The sequence below is a fragment of the Hyla sarda genome, chromosome 9 (genome assembly GCF_029499605.1).
Source record: "Hyla sarda isolate aHylSar1 chromosome 9, aHylSar1.hap1, whole genome shotgun sequence".
Taxonomy (NCBI): Eukaryota; Metazoa; Chordata; class Amphibia; order Anura; family Hylidae; genus Hyla; species Hyla sarda.
In genome coordinates this window covers 35,132,508-35,152,828 of record NC_079197.1, presented here as the reverse complement: position 1 = coordinate 35,152,828, position 20,321 = coordinate 35,132,508, and the positions used below count along the sequence as shown (strand labels likewise).

The 20,321-nt window shown below is 40.9% G+C and overlaps 1 protein-coding gene across 2 annotated transcripts in view; it reads left to right on the top strand.

Moving 5' to 3' along the window:
• The window catches only part of RABGAP1 (RAB GTPase activating protein 1), a 198,227-nt gene that overhangs the window by 162,867 nt on the left and 15,039 nt on the right, over positions 1-20,321 (top strand). For both annotated transcript variants that reach the window (XM_056540844.1, XM_056540845.1), the window contains exons 20-23: positions 1,719-1,811; positions 4,065-4,175; positions 12,986-13,090; positions 17,409-17,492. In XM_056540844.1, coding sequence (XP_056396819.1) covers positions 1,719-1,811; positions 4,065-4,175; positions 12,986-13,090; positions 17,409-17,492 — 393 coding nt within the window. The remainder of the gene's footprint in view (positions 1-1,718; positions 1,812-4,064; positions 4,176-12,985; positions 13,091-17,408; positions 17,493-20,321) is intronic.

Genomic DNA, 20,321 nt, shown 5'->3' with positions numbered 1-20,321 from the left:
GGCTTACACTGACGGACCCCATCCGACCTGACAGAACTTGAGAGGATCTGCAGAGAAGAATGACAAAAAAATCCCTAAATCCAGGTGTGTAAACCTTGAGGCCTCATCCCCAAGAAGACTGGGGGCTGGAATCGCTGCCAAAGGGGCTTCAACTAAGTACTGAGTAGAGGGTCTGAATATTTATATATAAGATATTTTATTTTTTCCTTCTCAGTAAATAAGCAAACATTTCTAACATTTTTTTTTTTTAGTATAACATAACACAACATAAAAGTAAAAGGACCTGAAGACTTTCCAAATAGAATGTAATACTTATTTCGTAAAATAATATTTTTTCTTCAACTTTTCCTCCAACCAACTTTGGATTGTGCCTTCTTGTTCTTGTGTTTAGTTTCTTAATATAGACATTTCTCCCCTGAACCCTATAAATGTGCTGGCTATATCCCCCCTTTCCATTCTTTCTTCCAGTCTATTCAGTTTTAGTCTTATGGGGGGAGATTTATCAAAAAATCTTACCCATAGCAACCAGTTAGATTGCTTCTTTAATTTTTAACAAGGCCTCTGCAAAATGAAAGAAGCAATCTGATTGGTTGCTATGGGCAACATTTCCTCTGGACAAGTTTTGATAAATCTCCCCCATGATTCTTTTCTGATGAGTTTTATGCCAAGGCCCTGTCACCATTTTTGTAGCTAGTCCTTGTACCTGTTCTGTTTAATCAACATTTTTCTGTAGGTGAGGTCTCCAGAACTGACCCCAATATTCCACAGGTTGTCTCACATAATCTCCCTCTTCCTTCTGGATATACTTCTAGCTATGCAGACAAGAATTTCACTTCTTTTCCCTACCGACTGCCCATAAAAATCTCTACTCTAAATCCTTCTCTTCTGAGGTGTTCATTAACACAGAACTGCCAGTACTATTATCTGACGGAGGATAACGTCTCCCCAAGTGGATTATTTTCTAAGGAAACAATGTACTATAGTTTCTGTTGTTTTGAATGTTTATTATTGCTGAATTATTTTCCATATCTCTCTCATATCAGGAGAATAATAATAATATTTAATTATATAAGGTCAACACATACCAGATATTACAATATTACACTAATTACAATAATTATTTGTAACAATAGGATGTGCCCTGACCCCCCCCCCCCCCCCCCAACAGTGCTAGTAAGACTTTGAATGGAAAAGTCAAGGAAACGGACGACTGCAACAGCACTATTTAAAACACTTATTATATTGTCCGAAAAATTACAAATGTTCATTTCAGAAAACACCAGTCGGCCCTAATAGCTTGAAAGAGACCAAAAGAAGAAAGATGTTGACAGAATCTATTCAGGTTAAAATAGTAGGTCACACTTTAGTCACATACTACAATATTTCACCCTACCCAGAGGTCTTTAAATATATGAATGGAGATGTCTGCATTCAAGTCAATGTTAAATGCAGGCAATACCTCCCATAGACTTGCAGACAACATCTAAGTCAATGGGAGATATGATAACAACTGTCCGTAACTTCCATAGACTATAATGGTGAGAGCAATGCATCCTTGTTGTCCCCATAGGCAGGCTGGAGCTTTGTTATACAGTACATGTCTGTGATGGGTAAGCATCATTACTCTTCAAGTATTTCTTCCTGTTTTTTTTTTTTTTTTTTTTTAATCTACAGTTTTTCTATGCGATAGTAGAAATATATTATATTTTACATTTCAGATTAGTCAAAAAAAGCTCAAGAAATACGAGCGTGAATATCACATGATGAGAGAGCAGCAAGCACAGCAAGAAGATCCAGTTGAAAGATTTGAGGTGTGTTATACCATGTTTTATACTTTACATGTACGGACAAATACAGAACAGAGTTGATAGGCGGCACTCACCGGTACTTGCAGAACTCTTTTTTTTCTTTATTATTCAATGTGCATGAAGACAAGTGGCGAGCAGCACAGATATGGATGCTGGGGTGTTCTCATGAAAACACCCCTGCAATCCATACCTGTGCTCCCTGCCACCTATCTTCATGCACGTTGAATAATAAAGAATAGGAGTTCTGCAAGTACCGGTGAGTGCCGCCTATCAACTCTGTTCTGTATTTGATATTACCTGATGGCTGCAAACTGAGCACCACTGTGTGCAGCGATACATGTTAGACATTAAAGTTTTAGCTATTGTCCCCGGGACACTGATTGGGTTGTTATAAGTTAAGAGAGTGCCCGACTATACCTACAGTACTACCATCACATTACCTATACCTACCTATTTGCTATACTTTACATACATTTGCCTCTGTTTTAGATTTCTCAGGCTGAACTTTATATTTTATTATGCGGTTACACCCATTTACCTTATTCGTATGAAGTCTATAGCATCTTATATTAAATACATGTCCTATATTCCAAGGATTCACTGACGCACAGTATGAAAAATATATACTGTGTAATAGAATGATATATTATTGCATGTCAAATAGATTTCGAAATAGATGGGCAGAAGAGAAAGACATTAAGGATCTATTCACACGTACAGTATTCTGCTCAGATTTGATGCGCAGGATTTTCTGCTGTAGATTTCAATGGAAACTAAATGACTGAACACAGCTGGAAATCCTGTGCATCAAATCTGTGCAGAATACTGTACGTGTGAATAGTCCCTAAAGAGGTATTCTGGCCAATGACATCTTATCCCCTATCCAAAGGACCCCCAGTGATATCCGGGCCGGCGCCGCAACGTTCTGAACACTGAAGCTTGGACCTTGCGTTTTCATGACGTCATGCCACATAGTGCTGGGCGGTATACTGGTTCATACCGAATACCGAAATTTTATTTCCTGTACAATATGAATTTTTCCCATACTGCAATATCGGTTGGGCCCCCCCCCCCTCGAATGAATGAATTATCAGCTGCAGCGCGCTGTCCCCACGGGGAACTAATCATATGTAACCCTGTGAACCGCGGGTGCTGTTCTGCTTCTCTCTCCTACCCCCCCCCCACCTAATGAATTATCAGCCCAGCACTGCGCTGTCCCCCACATCGGGGAACTAATCATATGTCACCCACATGCGCCGCTCTCTTCGTCCTCCTGTGTGTGAGTGCACTGTCATGTAAGAAGCTGGCCGGCTCCACATGACCAAGGCGACCGAGGCGGGACATCGCTGCGGACAGTGATAGGCTAACGGCTCTGTGCTGATCCCATCCCCAGCGCGAGGCAGTTACCGGAGCAACGGGGGAACATAGGAAGGTGAGTTAAAGTTTATTTTGTTTATTTTTGCAGCCCAAGCACAGAAATATGTAGTACAGTACAGATTTCCAGTGCCGGCGGCCCGCAACACACAGAAGGACGAAGAGAGCGGTGCTTGTGGGTAACATGATTAGTTCCCCCAATGTGGGGGACAGCGCAGTGCTGGGCTGATAAACCGGGGGAGGGGGGGGGGGTTAGAGAAGCAGCGCCCACAGGTCACATGATGGGGGGAAAATACTGTTAAATACCGCCATAACTTACAAAAATACAGTGATACACATTTTTGGTCATACCACTCAGCTCTAATGCCACGCCCCCTCCACTCATGTCTACGTGAGGAGGCGTGACAGCTATGTACTAGCCATCCCTCCTCCATTATACATGAATGGAGGGGGCGCGACTGCTGTGGTCGCCCATCATCCGCCATGGAGCAGAGTTCGCTCCATTCAGCAGATGACTGGGGTTCCTCACCTGAGATTACGGGGGTCCCAGCACTGACCTCCCGCAATCAAACATCTTAACCCCTATCCTTTAGATAGAGGATAAGATGTTTAGGGGCGAAGTACCCCTTTAATGGGATCAGCCTGTTTATTTCACATGGCTGAGTCTGGTGTAATATGTATCCTTGGAGTTCTGACAAGTTATACATTTGTTCAGGTTAACTTCATGTCTAACAAACCTTTCTGGGATTTGGATTAATCATTGTACCCTTACTGCCTATGTTTACAAGGGGAACATGACATAAGAATATATATACGGTACCTGCACATACACCCAACACTTAAGACTTTAGGCAAATATTAAAGCTCAATTTTGTTTTCTAGCGGGAAAATAGACGGCTCCAGGAAGCAAACATGAGGCTGGAGCAAGAAAATGATGATTTGGCTCATGAATTAGTTACCAGCAAGATTGCACTGCGAAAGGACCTGGATAATGTAAGAAACATATCTTTCAATAACGCTTGTATATCTCTACACCAGTATAGAAGTTAAGCTTTACATTTGGTATAATCCTCATACTCTTCTACATAGTTCTATAAATAAGTATGACGCTGCGTTTGGGAACTTCTTTGTCTGTTAGAAAGGTTCAGATAAATTACTTGCCACTAAAATCAATGTATGAGAGTTGTGGGCAGTGGCTGCCTCCTTTGTTAGATTCTATGATGGTATAAGACTAGGGTATACTGGGACTCTGACCTCTGGGACACCCACTGATCTTAAGAAAGAAGAGGCTGCAGCACTGCATCCCCTTCAGCAGTGGGCTTCAACCTGCGGACCTCCAGATGTTGCAAAACCACAACTCCCAGCATGCCCGGACAGCCAACGGCTGTCCGGGCATGCTGGGAGTTGTAGTTTTGCAACATCTGGAGGTCCGCAGGTTGAATACCACTGCCCTACAGTCTTTTATTACACAGTGGTGCCTGGCCATCTGCTTTAAGATGTAGCTGTGGTTTCCTTCATTGTGCATGTAAAACAGGGAAGGGGCTGCAGCCCTAAATTCTCTCTCAGGATGGGAGGTCTCACAATGAGAATATGCCATATTTGAATGAGATGCAATTTTCCTGGAGATCCCCTATGATCACAGAGGTCAGTTCTTCCTCCTGATTCAGTTTTAATGGCTGATAACACCTTTGGGAAAAGTTAAACCTCTTTAAAAAGACCACCCTAAATTGTGTTGAAGAGTGGTCTTCTATAGGAGTGGCCCTATTAAAGAAAATGCCATTATGCATAATGTATGATGGACTGAAAATCCAGTCTTTTGGAGATGTTTCACTCTATTTCACTGTTTTGTTTTCGTAATAGGTTTTTATTAATATGTTTAAAGTACACCTGCAATCTGCCAACACTTTCTATATAATGTAAACATGTATAGTTTTGGGTGGAAAAAATGATGTCCCTGCAGCTATTGCCTGTGTGTCTCTGTGCAGAGACAAAATACAGAAAGTGAGGGGAGGACAAGCAGGGCTCTGTGCACTGAGGACAAGCAGGGCTCTGTGCACTGAGGACAAGCAGGGCTCTGTGCACTGAGGACAAGCAGGGCTCTGTGCACTGATGACAAGCGGGGCTCTGTACACTGAGGACAAGCAGGGCTCTGTACACTGAGGACAAGCAGGGCTCTGTACACGGAGGACAAGCAGGACTCTGTACTCTGAGGCTCTGTGACATGCTCCCAGCTCACTCAGCAGGCGGTTTGAAAACCCAGGAGCCTTCCAGAATCGAGTCTTCCAGTACGTATCAGCTGCTGTATGCTCCAGAGGAAGTTGTGTAGTTCTTTCCAGTCTTACCACAGTGCTCTCTGCTGCCATAGGGATTTGCTCCTGCTCTGGACAGTTCCTGACACAGCCAGACGTGACAACAGGTGCCAGGTGCCATATGCCCTGTACTTATTCATGGCATATAGCACTTTATAGATACTGGAGAGCTTTTGATTTTTAAATAGGAGTAAAAGGGGAGATTCATCAAAACTTGTGGAGAGGAAAAGTTGACCAGTTGCTCATAGTAACCAATCAGATCACTTCTTTCATTTTTGGAAAGGCCTCTGAAAAATGAAGAAGCAATCTGATTGGTTGCTATGGGCAACTGGTCAACTTTTCCTCAGCACTAGTCTTGGTTAATCTCCCCTAAAATGTATAACTTTCTGGCACCGGTAGATTTGAAAATATTTTCAAATACCCCTTTAATGCGAAAAGCCAAGGTTTTATGAAAAATGACTATAGTGCAGTACTGTGTGCTATAGTGATTTTTTCGTAATTACATCTATGGTCAAATTAGCGGCTGAATACAGCGTCATTTTCGATGCCCCTTGTCTGATGTAACTGCAGACCAATGCTCCTCCGATCCTTGTAGTAGCCGTGCCCCAGTGTAACACAGTGGGTGCCATATAGAGGGCAGGTCTGATACTGCAAAGTTACAAGCGCCAGGAAGCGGAAACTTCGCTATATATTCAGTTATTTAGCCACTGATTTGACCATAGGTGTAATTATGAAAAATTACTATAAAGCAGTGCTGCAGGTCATTTTTAATAAAACTTTGGATTTACGCTTTATCTGCAGCTTCACTATTCTGACAACCAACAGAGATCATTGACATCTCTGAGACATTTGGTGAGATTTATCAAAACCTGTGCAAAGGAAGAGTGACACAGTTGCCCATAGCAACCTATCAGCTCGCTTCTTTAATTTTAAGTAAAGCCTCTGGAGGAAAAAAAAATTTAATAAATAAAAATTGAAAATATGTTTTATTCCATAATCTTCATAGAATGCAATTGAAATAAAAGATATGTCCATAGGCTTTATAGCCACAAATGGCCTGGTCTTTAATGGGTTAAAGAGTACAAAGTCATGACTTCAGGAAGTACTGACTCTGCTACCTGTTTCCTTGTTGTTTAAAGGGGCATTACACTGGAAAACATTTTCTTTTAAATGAACTGGTGCCAGAAAGTTAAACAGATTTGTAAATTACTTCTATTAAAAAAAAAAAAATCCCAATCCTTCCTGTACTTAACAGCTGCTGTAAACTACAGAGGAAGTTCTTTTCTTTTTGAATTTCCTTTCTGTCTGACCTCAGTGCTCTCTGCTGACACCTCTGTTCATGTCAGGAACTGTCCAGAGTAGAAGCAGATCCCCATAGCAAACCTCTGGACAGTTACTGACACGGACAGAGGTGTCAGCAGAGAACACTGTGGTCAGACAGAAAGGAAATTCAAAAAGAAAAGAACTTCCTCTGTAGTATACAACAGCTGATAAGTACTGGAATGATTGAGATTTTTTAATAGAAGTCATTTACAAATCTGTTTAACTTTCTGGCACCAGTTGATTAAAAGAAAATGTTTTCCAGTGGAGTAGCCCTTTAAAGATGTTGCGATACGTTAGTATTGTCCATGGTTGTGTCTGGGATTGCTATACTGGTTCCAGCCCATGGAGTGGCAGTGTTTCTTGAAGAAATTGCATATATTTATATAATATACACTTTTTTTCACTTATCTCATGCAACCTCTCTAGCGGTGTTTCCCAACTAGGGTGATTCTAGCTGTTGCTAAACTACAACTTCCAGCATTCCCGGACATGCTGAAAGTTGTAGTTTGGCAACAGCTGGCGACCTCCTGATTGGGAAACACTGCCCTATAGTCAGAAGAGTACAAAAGTGCCTGGTATCTAGGAAGCTCTGCAATGCCCTTGTTCTATTAATCTGAGGGTTGTAGCTTTTGGACCTCTATGAATAAAATCATCAGATTTGGTTACTTGGTATAATATTAATCATAATGTTTAAAAACATTTCACATGCGAGGGCAGATAGACAATGGGGGAAATTTGTCAAGCTTTCTACACTGCTTTTTTGTGTAAATTTGTTGCAGATTTGTCGCACTTGCGCAAAAAAGTGTTCAACTAAAAAGTACACAGTTTTGCTTTTTCACATTTCAGTGGTAAGAGATTTAACCTCATAAGTACGCAGGGCGTACCTGTATGCCCTGCGCCCGGTCTATAACGTGGGGTTACGCCGTGACCCCACGTCGTAGCGGGTCTGTCCCGGCAGCTAATGAAAGCCGGGACCCTGGGCTAATAGCGTGCGGCACAAATCGTTGTGCCATGCGCTATTAATCCTTTAAACGAAGCGTTCAAAGTTGATTGCCGCGTCTAAAGTAACAATTATACACTCCCGGCAGCTCAGTCAAGCTGATCGGAACCATTTTGGTGAAGTCGTGATGTCCCGATCAGCTGGAACGCGAGCGGAGGGTCCTTTACCTGCCTCTGGCACGTCCGATTGGTGATTGATTGCTCCAAGCCTGAAATCCAGGCTTGAGCAATTGACCGCCGATAACACTGATCGTTGCCATGTTAATGCATGGCAGTGATCTGTGTAGAAGATCAGTGTGTGCAGTGGTATTGTCACTAGAGGGGGCTATAACATTGCAAAAAAAAAAAGTGTGAAAAAAAAAGATCATTTAACCCCTCCCTTAATAAAAGTAAGAATCACCCCCCTTTTCCCATTTAAAAAAAAAAAACTGTGTAAATAAAAATAAACCTATGTGGTATCGCCGCGTGTGGAAATGTCCAAACTATAAAAATATATTGTTAATTAAACTGCATGGTCAATGGCATACACTCAAAAAAATTCCAAAGTCCAAAATAGTGTATTTTTGGTCACTTTTTATTTCATGGAAAAATTTATAAAAAGCGATCAAATAGTCAGATCAATACAACAATACAAAAATCGAACCGCTAAAAACATCAGATCACGGCGCAAAAAAATGAGCCCTCATGCCACCCCAAATGTATTCATTTTCGTGCATGTAGTTATGCTTTTTTCCAGAAGTACGACAAAATCAAACCAATATAAGAAGGGTATCATTTTAATTGTATGGACCTACAAAATAAAGAGATGTAATTTTTACCGAAAAATGCTCTGCGTAGAAACGGAAGCCCCCAAAAGTTACAAAATGTCATTTTTTTTCTTTAAATTTGTCGCACAATGATTTTTTTTTCTGTTTCGCCGTGGATTTTTTGGTAAAATGACTAATGTCACTGCAAAGTAGAATTGGTGGCGCAAAGCATGAGCCATAAAATGGAATTTTAGGTGCAAAATTGAAAGGGTTATGATTTTTATAATGTAAGGAGGAAAGAATGAAGAAGTGCCACTTAAAAAAAAATGATATATATGTCGCTGATTCGTTGTACAGCCCTCAATTACACCACAAACATACACCAGCCCCGACCTGTCTTACCAAACTGCCTGTAGACAGTATTTTTTTAAAGTCGTATGGGTGATAAGCCCCATATTTATCACAGGCCCTGCACCATTTAATACATTTGGTGCTCGTACACTCCAACTACATCATCCCAACCTGTGCATAACTTCATTGTTCAGGCGTTTGTGTTTTTTTTTTATGTTCACTTGGGTGCATTTTTTTTTTCTTTCATATTTTAAGATGATCTAATACATTTTGGACTTTTAATATGTACTGGGACCTGGATGTTATCTATACTATTTTTCAATAACTTCAGTGCACCTACGCTGACTTTGATAAAGGTCCCCCAATAACTTTATTGAGGTGTGGTATAACTTTATAGAGTTGTGGTGTCTTGCACTGTACCTCTATATATAACTTGTTAATATACCACAGCCGCTTTAGTACGTGAGTGTTTTGTTGTAAAGCTAAAGCTCCCAGAATAGTGGGGGTGGAAGTTTCACAGCAGCCAGATAGCTACAGGTTAGTGGTTAGAGAGCGCTGCTCTGCACCAGGCTGCATGTGTGGTTAGCGATGATCTTACACATTCTAAATTTAGCTTGATGAGTAAGATTCGTTTTTTTTTTTTTAAGATCATTTATCATTGCTTATTTAGCACTAATGGCCAAAAACATTAGTCTGTCGCTGACCATTTGCTGGATCTGAGGTAATACCTGGGCTTTTTTCTCTATAAAGCTGGGCCATTTGCATTTTTCCAGTCTCCTACAACCCCTTTTCATTTAATCTTCTGCACTTCTCCATCTATTACAAAAATTCTCTTACTGGTTCCTGCGTCTTTAACAGTTTCCTAACCCAGACTTTGAAAGCTGCTTTCACGTTTATCGCTAAAATGTGCAGACTTTCTGTACAGGATTACACATAGAAAATCTGCAGGAGATTACAGTGCTAGGAAAGTAGATGAGACTTAGGGTGCATTCACATCACAGTTTTGCACCCTTTTTTTTTTTTTTTTTTTTTTTTTTTTTGCAGAACGTATGCCCTAAAAATTGACAAAATTGTATGCAAACATGTGCTCTGAAATTAAAGTAACACTTTAGTGCAATAAAGTTCCAGTTGTAATTGTTTTATTGAATTTCCAAGGTGTGGTTTGCCATGTACAAGAAAAACGTATCCCAAAAACCGTATGGCACTGTAGACACATCCATTTTTCATTGACTTCATTGACATTGATGGTAAAAAAAAAACACACAAAAACTTACACGACCAGATGCCTCTTGTTGCATATATTTTTGCATGGGAGGTCTATGTATATGGTTTTACAAAAGGTTGTATACGGTTTTCCTATCCAAAACAGTATACGGAACTGTATAGCAAAATCGCGATGTGTTTTTTGTCCACACCCTGTAGAAATTCTCCAGATGCAGGTTGACCTGCCATGCAGGACATCTGACTCAGAAGGAGTATGGATTTCTTGCGGATTTTCCCCCATTGCCCATAACAGAGGAGAAATTCCTCCTCGACGCCAATTATGCCAATTAGAATGAAACCCTAGATCTCCGTCCTGTCCTCGTGATCAGGGAAGCCTCAGTACAATAGAACAAGGGAATCAATAAGGGGAGGATACTTTTTAGTATTACTTTAAGGGTAGGGTAGCACGTGCCGTATTTTGCTGCATATTTGCTGCTGCATTGAAGTCAATGGGTAGCAAAATCACATGTGTATTTTACCATCTATTGACTTCGACGGTTAGGAAAATACAGAGCAGCAAAATACCGCACGTGTGACCCTACCCTAAATCTGCATCACAAGTTGCATAATTTCGTGTATATTTGCTGCTGCTGCAAATTTTACCTAAATATGTTGTGTAAAGTTACCCTTTAAACTTTTCTTAAGCAAGTGAACTTCTGAAATTCAGAGTCCATTTAGCTAAATTTTTTACATTTAACTGCAGATTAATGTATGAAATGTGTTTTGCTTAAAAATTTTTGTTTATGTATAAAATGTGTTTTCCTTAAAAAAAAAAAAAAAAAAACGCACTTGTAAACCTTTGTACTCTTCACACTGCTCAAACCATTACCATATCTGCCGCTATGGCAACCGCCAACAATAAGACCACATAATATCGTACAATATGAAGCCCACCATAACAGCAATGTTACAAACAATTCCGGCCTTTTACATCTTATCCCCTATCCAAAGGATGTCACGCCTCGCCCCCTCCATTCATGTCTATGGATGGGGGCGTGATGGACGTCACGCCCCCTCCCATAGACATGAATGGAGGGGGTGTGGCGTGACATCATAAGGGGGTGGTGCCGTGATGTCACATCTCAGTCTCGGCGGCAGCGCCCGGCACAGAATGCAGGGGGCTGCACCGAGATCATTGGGGGTCCCAGCGGTGGAACCCCTGCAGTCCTTTGGATAGGGGATAAGATGTATAAGGCCAGAATACCCCTTTAATAGTTCCATAAAAAGGCAATATGGCAACACGTCACGAGACCAGAGAGGACTGTGTTGCACTGCTGCCAATGAAAGTAAATGGGGTCCGTTTCTTACCCACAAGAAGCCTGAACCACAACCAGAGGACTCTCTCGGATTTTTGGTGACAGAGTCCCATTCTTTTTCATTTGCTTCAATACAATTCAAGCATCACAGTCCACGTCACTGTCAAAGTCGCTGTATGCTTACAAGATTTATGTGACATCTAAGTCTTGCAACCAAAATATTTCTGCCTTCCCTACTACTTGTGCCATCACAGTTGCAGTTTGCTTAAATAATAGTCAAATACGAGAGTTACTGCAAGAAGGTTAGCCAGCATAGAGCTCAGTGCTGGCAAAGTCGCCTCTGTTGAATTTAGATTTTGGGCTACAAACAGGGCTCGAGTCCTGCAGGAACGCATGGGAACTGAGTTCATGCACTTTTTCTAAAAATCTTGAGTAAGTTCCCACACTTTTTTCCCCAGGACTTGTCCCCTGGCTCCATGACACTATTCGATAACATTAGATGCAATGTGACATTTCGATCATTGTGTTTTATGACCAGAGTAGTTGTGTAGCCCTGTCCTAAGCCTGGAGACCAGGAAAGAAGACAGGCTGATGCTTCTACTGTATTCAGTGGAAGAGATTTGCTAGACCAGTGTCTCCCGAACAGTCCTCAGGCCTGGGCATGTGGTTTCCCAGCTGCACATCAATAATGTGCACAGATGACCCCGGGAATGTATAGGATTACTGAACCACTTCACTTAGCTTTTCTTCTATTTGATATTATTTAGTACCCTATTAAAGGGGTACTCCCCTGGAAAACATTATTTTTTTTAATCAACTGGTGCCAAAAAGTTAAACAGATTTGTAAATTACTTCTATTGAAAATCTTAATCCTTCCAGTACTTATCAGCTTCTGTATGCCGCAGAGGAAGTTATTTTCTTTTTGAATTTCCTTTCTGTCTGACCACAGTTTCTGCTGACACCTCTGTCCATTTTAGGAACTGTCCAGAGTAGAAACAAATCCCAATAGCAAACCTATCCTGCCCCTGACAGTTCCTAAAATGGACAGAGGTGTCAGCAGAGAGCACTTTGGTCAGACAGAAAGGAAGTTCAAAAAGAAATGAACTTCCTGTGGAGCAGATGGCAGCTGATAAGTACTGGAATGATTAAGATTTTTTAATAGAAGTAATTTACAAATCTGTTTAACTTTCTGGCACCAGTTGATTTAAAAAAAAATGTTTTCCGGGGGAGTACCCCTTTAAGATATATATATATATATATATATATATATATGTGTGTACAATTGTACATCTATTGGTGTGATTATTTTTCTTAAAAGCTTTAAAAAAAAAAAAAAAAGATAAATTGGTACCATATTGTGACAAGCTGCAAACAAGAAAATAAGGCACTGCATGTAAACAAAGCAGGTTCTGTTCACTGACAGTAAGCCAAAAATGGGAAAATTGCTAATGCAACAACACAGCAGCCACCTATCTTAAATGCACATTAAAAAGCATTAAAAATAGCATAAAAATATCATAAAGCATACTAATGATATCGAGTTCTGTTTTTTTCAGGCAGAGGAAAAAGCAGATGCTCTAAATAAAGAATTGCTGATGACTAAGCAAAAATTGATCGATGCTGAAGAGGAAAAGAGACGACTTGAAGAAGAAGCTGGACAGGTAGGTGTCCTCCTGTACTGTACTGACCGGATGTGCTACAAAATTATCAGCAAAGTTGTATTTCCTCTCAAGTAATCAATGACCGGTCTGGATATTATGTGAAAGCGAGCTCTATCTCTGTGAATGACATTGCTGCCTTATTTGTGGGATCCAACATGTAATGATCTCACAATTAACCCTTTGCCGTGCAAAGAACTTTCATAGGTTTGCATAAGGGTTCCCAGACCCATTACATTTAAGTTGGCCAAACCAAATGACCACCGAGCTACCTGATATGTGTGACTTTTAACTCTCCCCTGACCACAGCTGTTGGGGGGAAAGAAGAATCGGGCAAGTTGGTTTCAATATGTCCAATGGTTTGTTCCTGCAGGAGATAAGCCGCTGTCAGATGAGTCTGGCAGTGTCTTAAAGGGGTTATCCAGACAGCAGATTTCTTCAAAAAACAACCCCACACCTGTCCTCAGGTTTTACATGGTACTGCAGTTTAGTCCCATTAAAGTGAATGAAAGCCAAGTTTTAATACCACACACAACCTATTTAGAACACTACAGTCTTGTGTTCTAAATAGTGTTGTAAGCCGCTACAAGTGTCCTCTGGTGGAAGCATATCTCTCTGAAATCTAAATGATCAAACACTTGAAATCCACCATGTCCAAACCTTTTCTTCCCTGACATTATGTGTAAGGGGAGAGTCAGGAGGCCCCCATATATTTTAGATGATCAGCCGACCCTGCTGAAAGCAATGGATTCAGCCAACACATGTCTATTGTTTGTAGGGACCTTTTAAAGGGGTATTCCAGGAAAAAACTTTTTTTTTTATATATCAACTGGCTCCAGAAAGTTAAACATATTTGTAAATTAATTACAAAGTAGAAGCAGGAGTCTGGCACTTCACTTCACTTCAGGTAGATAACTTCAGTGGACATATGCAAGAGTGGGGGTGAGCACTAATGAATGAGCGTGGAGGTGCAGATCCAGTCCAAGTAACTAGCAGATATAACAAATGAAGAGATTCAGAAGATTGCACTCACCACTGTAGCTCAAATCCTTTATTGGGGCATGTAAAGCAGGTACAGAAGATACAGATGCGGGGGCGCCTCCATGGGACAGTCTCCGTTTCATGCACTAGGTGCACGAAACGGAGACCGTCCCATGGAGGCGCCCCCCCCCTGCATCTTTATCTTCTGTACCTGCTTTACATGCCCCAATAAAGGATTTGAGCTACAGTGATGAGTGCAATCTTATGAATCTCTTCATTTGTTAGATTTGTATATTACTTCTATTAAAAAATCTTAATCCTTTCAATAATTATCAGCTGCTGAAGTTGAGTTGTTGTTTTCTGTCTGGCAACAGTGCTCTCTGCTGACATCTCTGCTTGTCTCGGGAACTGTACAGAGTAGAAGAGGTTTGCTATGGGGATTTGCTTCTAAACTGGGCGGTTCCCGAGACACGTGTCATCAGAGAGCACTTAGACAGCAAAGAACAACTCAACTTAAGCAGCTCATATGTACTGAAAGGATTAAGATTTTTTAATAGAAGTAATTTACAAATCTGTTTAACTTTCTGGAGCCAGTTTTTTTTCCTGGATAACCCCTTTAATCCTCTTTTCCTGTTGGACATAGGCATGCTTGATCCAGATGAGTGTGCATGTTTATAGGGGACTTGTGATGTATAGCTATCTGTTCAGCCGACAGCATACGAAGGTTTGTGGTCCCCTTAGGTCTGTTTCTATTTAATAGAGAAGGATGAATTCATCTTTTTCCTGAAATCCATTCATTCCAAACATTGTCCACAAACTGCAGGTCAGAATATTTTTAGATGGCCATCACATTGTTGAGTAAGACACTGCCTTCCATAACATTATGTCTGGTTTTGGAATCAGTCATGTTTTCACACAGTTTTTGACAATCTTGAACTATAAGGAATTTTACTATTAAGTGACTTTCAGAAGGCGTTGTTCAATATAGAAGATGGATGATGCTGTTCTGTCTCCTGATAAAGCTACCAGGACCCCTCTTAGTTTTATACCTTACAAAATACATTTTTGAGTATAGAACTTCACAGCAGCACCCGAGTTCATGTGATGAAAATAGTAAGATCTATTGTCTACATTAGTTATCACAGTAGTTGTATCTAAACATAGTTTCATATAATCTAATGGTTGGTTACGGGGTTGGTACGGGGCTGATTTTTTTCACACCCCAAGAATGATTGAGCCAAATGTCATGTGACTTTTGTGGACGACTTCGGTGCTGCAAACACACAGGAAGAAACTTTACTTATGTTCTGGTGCTAATATTCATGCTGCTGAGAAGGCTCCATGCTCAGGAGGGAGGTCATATCTCTACTAGCTGAATGAATGAAGGGGTGGAGTGGATAATGTCAGTCACTGTGTGGTCAATCAACTTCCTGTACAGAAATGTGGCAGTATAAAAGCTCAACGTTTCCATTTCTTGTACCGATCAGATCGCACAAAATAAACAAAACTGTTCATGTACATGTAATTTTTATGTATCTATCATCAATATTTTACTATGAAATAGCATATTACAGCTGCCCATTGACTTTTTCATCTTCTCAGAGGGAGGGGGCGGATCCTTCTCTTGCCGACACTGATGACTCCTCCCCCTTCCTCACTCTGTTGACTCATTGCTCTCGGGAGCCTGGCAGCCCTGCTCTGTAACCCTTTTTTCTATGGTTTTATGTTGTACACACACAATGATTATTGGAGATTGCCTGTACTCTACCACCAAAGACAATATAGTGAGTGTATAACTTACATTTAGTAATTACTAAATTAGTGCAAAGGTTTAGTGCTAAAAGTACAGAAGTTCTTTATGCATTCATTTTCTGTTCCTATGTCATTAATGTGTATGTAATATTGGGACTTGTAGTTTTGGAATAGATGGAAGTACAGTGTTTGGATACCTCTTTTTTGAAGCAGTGTTGCCTTCAGCTGTGTGCCAACAGCTTTTGCAAAACTACAACTCCCAGCATGCCCAGACATCCTTAACTGTCCAGACATGCTTGGAGTTGTAGTTTTGCAACAGCTGGAGGTGCATGTTTGGTAAAACTGCTACAGCAGTGTTGCTGCAGGCTGTGTTCCTCCTGCAGCCTTGTCAATCATTTATCTTGTGTCCATGACCCTTGGACACATTAAAGGAGAAACCCTGTGCTGAAAACCTTATCCCCTATCCTATGGCTGGCAAGCCCCCTCAATACAACTCAATGGCAGAGCTGGGGCGCTGTCTTCGGCAATCTCCGGCTCTGCCATAGCGATGTATTGAGGGGGCGTGTCAGCCGCCGCTTCGTGCGCTGGTCGACACCTGCTATCTGGCCAGTAAGCCGGGGCCCCAGTGGTCGGACCCCCTGCGATCTGAAACGTATCCCCTATCCTTAGGAAAGGGGATACGTTTTTCAGCACTGGACTACCCCTTTAAGGCTGGGAAGATTCTGCCCTTGTATGTTTTATGTAAGGGCATCCAGAGCTTTTACTGGCTGCTGTAACTTGATCCATATATCAGTTCTGTTAAAATGCACAAAATAGAGAGGGGAAGGAAGTGCAGAGAGCGCAACTCAGGGAATGCACAGCAGGCTCTTTCCTCTTCTCTCCCCGGCTCCCTCTCCACTGCTTGGAATTGACAGCTCTGCAGGTGAGGTATTTATAGAGGTATATAGTGTAATGTGTGTAAATATGTTTTAATATATGGGTCCATTGGAGTATAATATGCACATATTCATGTGTGTAAGCGAAGTTCATGTCTGTAATATAGCAATGTTATAAATAGACTCTATTGAATAGGTATAACGTTACTGTAAATATTTGCAACATAGCAGTACTGTGTATGTGAGCAGTACAGCAGTACTATAAATGTGTGGGGTATAGCTGCACTATGAATCTGTATGGTACTGTGTATGTGTGAGCACTTTTTTCTTTTAGGGCAGGGTCATACGGGGCTCATCCGCAGCATATTTCATGCTACGGATGTGCCGACAGTAGTCACAGAAGGACTGCAGAGCGAGCTCCCAGCTGCGGCAGGGTCGCTCTGTGTGTCTGCTTGTAGTGGCGGATTTCCCACCAAAAGAAGGTCAGCGCAAACGTTAAGGATGTAGGATCAGTGTTATAATGCTGTGTCAAAACTTTGGAATAACCCTTTAAGTTCCAGTGTATGTTTGTGTACATAGGGCCGCACCACATTCAATTTAAAGCCGTATTATAAACATTCTCTTATTTGGCTTCTAAAATAATGATTTTGAAGTGCAAAATGGCAGCAAATTCACATGTACCGACTTTTATTCTTTCTTATATTGTTTTGCAGTTAAAGGAAATGTGTCGAAGAGAACTTGATAAGGCAGAATCTGAAATAAAGAAGAACAGCTCTATCATTGGAGATTACAAGCAGGTATAGTTATTGTCAGTGTCTGGTTCTTTTTTATGTTCTGATTATTAACAGAGATGAGGAAAACTACAGTTACCTGTGCTGAAACCGGCCAATAATTAGTTTAGTCTGACCAAATTAATTCTGGTTAGGTATATTTAAGTTGTAATTCCTTGGTGTCTGCTTATTTAAAGGAACAGCACAGAAGCTAAGGGGAGAGATGCATGAAATAGGGATATGGGGGAGATTTATCAAAACCTGTGCTGAGGAAAAGTTGCTGAGTTGCCCATAGCAACCAATCAGATCGCTTCTTTCATTTAAAAAAAATGCCTCCGAAAAATGAAAGAAGCGATCTGATTGGTTGCTATGGGCAACCCAGCAACTTTTCCTCTGGACAGGTTTTGATAATTCTCCCCCTTAGAGAACACCAAAAATAAAGCCAAGTGCTGCCCCCTTGGAACCTGTACTAGGTGTTTTAAGTACTATCTTTGTTAGAGGGCAAGAAGTCAGTCAGAGTCAGAATTTAAGTTTATTCCCCCCTTCGGTTTTCTTGAGAATGCTGAATTATCGATTTTACTGTTCTGTTCATTATTTTAAAATGGTATATAAAATTGTTGCATATGTGATTTTCTGAGGCTTGGCCTTTATTATTTATTCATACTGGAGATGTACAATGGGGGATGAATATTAAATGGAATACTCTGAATTGCATAAACACATTATTTGTCATGACATTTGGTAATAAAGAGCATGCGCCATCCCCTAACAATATGCAGGACCGGTGTTTTCTTCTTTATAATTTATTAAACATAGTTTCTGTATTAATAAATCATTTCATAAGATGTCTTAGGTGCTGAACAGTTTTAAAGAGCAATGTCGTCTTCTAGAAGGTTAAAATTGTATGTGGTGAACTAGAAGGTGGCAGGAGAGTTGTCTCTTATTCTTGTTTAATTATAACTAAGTTTTTAAAAGGCATTCATTGTATTTTAATGCATCTAGAAAGTAGACTGTAACAGAATTCCTAAATAAATAAAAAATAACCTAGGAATACTCAAAGTAGATAATAACCGAGGGCACTAGCCACACTTAGATTAAAGGGGTATTCCGGCCCTATACATCATATCCCCTATCCAAAGGATAGGGGATAAGATGTATGATTGCAAGGGTTCCACTTCTGGGGACCCCCACGATCTCTGTGCAGCCCCCTGGCATTCTGTGCCGGGCGCTGCCTCCAAGACGGGGACGTGACGTCACGGCCATGCCCCTGGTGATGTCACACCCCCTCCATTCATGTCTCCCATAGACATGAATAGAGGGGTCGTGGGGTGACATCACTAGGGGGGGGGGGGGGGGGGGGGCATGACCCGTGGTGTCACGTCCCCTTCTCGGAGGCAGCACCTGGCACAGAAAGCCGGGGGCTGCACTGAGATTATGGGGGTCCCCAGCAGCGGGACCCCTGCAATCATACATGGGATAAGATGTATAAAGCTGGAATACCCCTTTAATTGTGGCCAAACCAGTGAATTTTAGCAGCACCAACTAATCATATAGGCCCAGATTTATCGAACTATCTGAGAGTAAAAGTGAAGTGTTTTTCAAACAACAACCAATCACAGCTCAGCTTTCACTTTACCAGAGCTCGTTAGCTGAGCTGTGATTGGTCATTGTGGAAAAATCACTCCAGTTTTTCCCTCACAATGTTTGATAAATCTGGGCCATAATGTGTATAGAGGTCTTCCAACTCCAGCAGTACAATTTTAACATACCTGATTCCTTTTTTTTCCCTCTGGGAAGATAAGCCACACATGCATGTGTATGGGAAAGGGGAGGAGGGGATTGGGAGGAATAGCTTGTTTGGCAAAGAGCTACTTAATATATAGCCTGCCTTGGGTCCCCCACTAAAAAGTCATGTGAACATGCTGATTTTAGCCAGACCACCCAACTGTGTTATGGAAGAGGGGAGAGCAATATTAGGTGTGTTGCAATTCAACTACCAGATCCTCTTGTTCTTGGAGAGATAAGCCTCTACTAGAGCAGTCTGTCAGCAGATTACCCTCCCCTCTCCATTCAGAACTCAAAAAAACATTTATGTGTAGGTTCTGGAAGATAGCTGGCAGCCAACGAATATCACAGCCAACAGCATTTGTATGGGTTCCTCCAGTCTTATATTTTACTTAATTTGTATTGAATTAATTTGTACTTACTTTATTATACCCATTTATTTTTTATTTGTAAACCTTCATACTAGAGGTGGTCACATTGAAGGTACACACTTCCTTCTTGCGTTACCTGTATTAACAGTGTAACTTAGTGTGTGAGCTTTATGGCATCTGCAGCATATTGGAGTTAATTGCCAAAGAAATGGGTATTGACTAATGTAGTCTCCTCCAGAGACCAGTGAAGGACATAGGAGATCAATAGAAAGGACTTTCTGTGTCCTTATTTATGCATCTAGCCTAGATCTTCCACTTTCTGATCAGAATGAAATGAGTGTGCCGATTCTGTCCCAGCCTGTATGGCAAAGTTGACAACTGATAAATTAAAAACTCATGATTGTCATTAAAATACAAACCATGTTCATAGCATTCTGTATAAATATAAAATGTTTTGTTCTAAATTAGAGCTGGCCATTGACTTTTTACTTTTTTTTTTCCCTGCTCTTTCTTTACCCTAGCTGTGTTACCGCCAATACATAAATTGTTTTTCTTCTAGGAATATTATCAGTCGGAAATGAAGTACAATGGGGATTCTCATAGAGGCTTCACAATGGTTACACCATGTTTTCATAAAATTAAAATTGTTTTTTATATATATTTCCAAACTGATGACTGTATGAGGTGAACAAGCCGGTGT